The sequence below is a fragment of the Amblyomma americanum genome, chromosome 4 (genome assembly GCF_052857255.1).
Source record: "Amblyomma americanum isolate KBUSLIRL-KWMA chromosome 4, ASM5285725v1, whole genome shotgun sequence".
Classification (NCBI taxonomy): domain Eukaryota; kingdom Metazoa; phylum Arthropoda; class Arachnida; order Ixodida; family Ixodidae; genus Amblyomma; species Amblyomma americanum.
Window position 1 is genome coordinate 39,997,799 of NC_135500.1, and position 4,197 is coordinate 40,001,995.

General features: G+C 46.8%; 1 protein-coding gene across 1 annotated transcript; it reads right to left on the reverse strand.

Annotated features, from left to right (window-relative positions):
• Window positions 1-1,258: 1,258 nt before the first annotated feature.
• LOC144130079 (uncharacterized) lies at window positions 1,259-3,002 on the reverse strand. The gene is made up of 2 exons (XM_077664104.1): window positions 2,940-3,002; window positions 1,259-1,953 (listed from the first exon to the last, which is right to left on the reverse strand). Exon 2 carries the CDS (start codon window positions 1,934-1,936, stop codon window positions 1,724-1,726), a length of 213 nt encoding a protein of 70 aa, XP_077520230.1. The 5' UTR covers window positions 1,937-1,953; window positions 2,940-3,002; the 3' UTR covers window positions 1,259-1,723.
• Window positions 3,003-4,197: the final 1,195 nt, after the last annotated feature.

The window sequence follows — 4,197 nt, forward strand, 5'->3', positions numbered from 1 at the left end:
GGGACCTTAGTACGACCGATGCGAAAACCGTCGATGTTGGGGAGTAGCGGTGGAGTAGGCCCGGGTTATCTCACTCTCGGCCAGGTTCTTGGCTTGTGGCCCGGTCAGCCCGGCCCTGAACACTCCCTCCTCAGTAGGTGTGGAGCAAGCTAGGGGAGGAAATAAGTGCAAGGCTGGTTGGTTGGAAGCACAGGTGGGTCCCCGGGAGTCTAATTCCATTGGCTGAATCCACCACACATACTTCCGGAGTCTGAAAAACCGCGAAAAACACTTGACGGTTAGTAGCTGGGCAGCGATTCGCAAGTCCGAACCGGACCCCTAAAAGTCGTGGAGGAGCCCGAGGCAGCTGCCCCGGGTTAGGATTTCCTGTCTCCGAGTCGGAGCTTTTGTGTCGTTGGGTGGTCGGGCATCCCATGAGTGGATCCGCACCATTGGTCAACATCGACGCCCTCCCTGTCCTGGCCAGACAGGAGTCGAGCAATGATAAAATTAGGGTCAATGTCTCGCTGTCCCCAGTCCCATCCCATTACCCATAACCTTTCCCTCAGTCCCATTCCCACAACCTACGTCCCACCCCCTCCGCTACGTCCCAGGGGAGATCAGGGGAGTCTCCCCGGGCCCGCTCCCGCGGCTGTGGGTCGCTTTTTAGCATTACCCCCTCATTTTTTTTATTTTCCCACCTACGGGTGGCAAAAGCACAACATTGCCTTCGGGCCTTTTCATTTATATCACATTGGGTTGAGCCTGTTATACTTAGTGGCACAGGCAGGGGCCTATTGGTTTACATTCCTATTCTGGTTGCCCCACCATACTTTTTTTGTTTCCTTGTGTGAAGAGAGCCCTAAAAGGTTGCTGGATGGGGAGCATGGAGGTCATTCAAGACGCCACGAAAAAGGAGCTGACAGTCCTGACAAAAGAAGCGTTTTCCAACTGTTTCCAAGACCTCAAGAAAAGCTGGAAGCTGTGTATGGACTGCAAGGGAGACTATTTCGAAGGGGTGCTGAAAAATGATTTCAATCTTAAACGCATTGTTTAATGGATTCAGTCTCGGAAGTTTACGGAGAAAGGTTGTATAACCATATGTAGGCCTACATATGTACTGCCTACGATGTCAGGGGGGGGGGGGGGGTACAGCCTACTCAGGCCCCATCCAGGCCTTTTGCTATTGCCTCCTGAGCCGATTTGTAAATTGTATCAAATAAAAACAGAAAAAAGATACAAAGAAAGAAAGAAAAGAAGAAAGAAAGAAGGAAAGAAAGAAAGAAAGAAAGAAGGAAAGAAAGAAAGAAAGAAAGTAAGTAAGTGATAGTTACTTCTGGAAGCTTCGCCCATCTAGTCCACATTGCCCCTCATACAGGTAACCAGAACTTACGCCACAGCATAAAAAAAGATTGCGCTCACAATGTTGACGTAGGCTGCTGTATACAGCGACCACCTCCCACCTTTTTAAGACAGCTGTTTACCATGGTCGATAAGAGTGGTGTTAATGTTCGCTTGTGTATAGTTTCGTGATGATGTCTATAGGTAACTTCTCGAAATTTGGACATCTAAGCTACATAAAAATTCACTCGAAACTTCGAGACGAACAACCCTTAAGTAAAACAGACTGAACTTCTTCAAAATATCAACTATGTCGGTTCGATAAAATAAATAATTTATTTTTCTCGAAGTTCACGAAAGTGTCACGTTGAGATCCTTTTCCTAATGCCCTCACGTCCCAGCTTCAGCCGTAGAAACCGCGGCCGTATCCTCCGAATCCACGGCCATATCCTCCTCCAAAGCCACGGCCGTAGCCCCCGTAGCCTCCGAATCCGCGGCCGAAGCCACCTCCGTAGCCGCGACCGAAGCCTCCACCGAAGCCGTACTGGGCGGCGACCAGACTGCACAGGGCGGCCAGCACCACAATGGCGACCAGGAGGGACTTGCTGCTCATCATGGCTGCTTGGATTGGATCTACAGATGGGTAGAAAAGGAGGTAATCGGTGTACGGCGTCGAGAGGCCCTAGCGCACATACGACTTCGTTCTGAAATTGGCTCAGCAGAAGCAGATAGGACGGACACGGAAGCACACACCACGAGCGCTTAAGCGCTTACTCTGCGATTACATTTATTCTATCCCACATCCAAGGATACGAGCATGCGCTCCTCTGATATTGATACCATGTCATACACGATACTTCAGCAAGATAATATGTATACTTTATCAAAAGTTATCAAGCTCGATTCATGACCCACCTTTTTTATATGCGCCTGACATACACAAAAACATAAAACAAGTTCGTGCAAAACCATTAGGCGAAGCGCACCATATGTATAAAAGAACTGCCCGATAATGCCTGCTGTCACACGCTCATTTCATCTAATAAACGATTTTACTCCATAGATGACGCTGCGGTAATGAGTGTATCTGCATTAAATTAGTGCTTGTGCTGTGCGATTTTCTCTCCATCGTGTTTGGATTCCCTAAGCTAATCTAAGAACGTCTTCCCAATTAGTTAAACGATCCCGACTTCTAGACCACATTCCTCTGCCCTCCCATCTAGAGAAACGAGTAGAGTTCTCGGTGAACGGGGTCGTGTCGTTTATTTGATGAGGGCAAGTGAGGCCACAGTTAATATAATCCAGATTCGCCGTGCTCATCATTAGTGCCTTTGAATGTTAGAAACCTGCCTGATCACAAAGTTTACTGCCATATTCGCAAAACTGCTGCGCTGTGTAGAATCCTCGCCTTTCGCTTTCTTTTTCGAAGTGCATGTGCACCAAAAAAAAAAGCACTCAAGAAATTTCAAAATAATAAATGGCAAATAATGTCAATTCTTTAACGAAGAATTTGGCCGAAGTGCTATTCAAAGAAACATCGAGAATTGGCCATGGTCCCGGAGCGCAGCTCCTCTCAAGAGAGAAGGAATAGCAAGCCACTGTCTGCGGCCAGTGCTCACCTGTGGCTCTGCAAGGCGCTGGAGGCAAAGGAGCTGTGTACTAAGTAGGAAGAAGTGGTGGCGCTTATATAGCGCCTGAGCTGATCACACGTGCCGGAGCGTCCTTCGACACTGGAGCTCTTATCGGAGGACGACACTGCATCGGGAAAGCCTCTTACGCGTATAGCTCCGAGTCAACGACTGTCGTGTTAGGTGATGCTGCCGTCGCAGTGGCGTAAGAAGGGGAGTTCCCACAGCAGAAGTGGTCTTCAAAACGTCCATTTAATGACCTTGCATTTGCATGTTGGTCTTCCATTTCCATTACCTTCGTTACTGGCGCTGAAAGGCATGCCGAGGCATTCTCGGCACTACCTTGGCCGTTCGGACGGGTGTGGATAGAATATATGCTCACTTTTTCAAACAATTTCAGCAAGAACTGCCAACGCGAAATATTGTCTAAGTTACTGGTTTATTGCTGACCGCGCTGGATGCCTGAAAGAAATGTCAGCAACGGGAAAATCAATGTGGTTTTTAGCGTTATGCTATAGCATGTAGGACACAAATCGAATACGACCCCAATATCTGATCTGCGCCGTTGTAGATTGCAAAATAAATGTTTTTATCTAACGTAAAAGTGGCAAATACGACTATGAACTAAGCCTCGAAAATGTCAAGAAAATAAGTTGTAAATCGCGCTGAGTTTGCGGATAAGTTGGCCTATACTGATTATATACAAGTACCATGGCCAAAGCGGCTTATTTAATAGCCTTAACACGTTTTGGGGAATTAACAAAGGAACATCGAATAAAATATTTGTAAAAAGTGGGAACAGCTGTAGGATACAATGAGACTTGCTTTTTAGGCACCCATTTCAGCCACAAACTGCTGTAGAGAAAGAAGTCGGCTAACGTCTGCGATCGCCGCAACACCACGCTTGATGTGGCTGTATGACGTATCGTCCTTATGATTCACTATTAGCAACCCCCCGCGCCCTAACAATCCAAAAGATTACCTACGCAAATGTATACAGGGAAGGAGATGAGTATCGATTACGAATATTAAGATAAAAGCGTATCAAGATAAAAAAGGACGGACAGCTAGGGGATTGTGCTAGATAAACTAGCCAGCTTGTATATGAAATGGCCTATGACCTTCAGCGTACGAGAATCTTGAAAGAACACTAACATTCCTAATTCATAAGAAAGGAGAAGTCTTGGACTTGAAAAATAAGAGATCGATCAGCTCATTGTCCGTAGCCTAGCTACAAAGTTTTTACTAA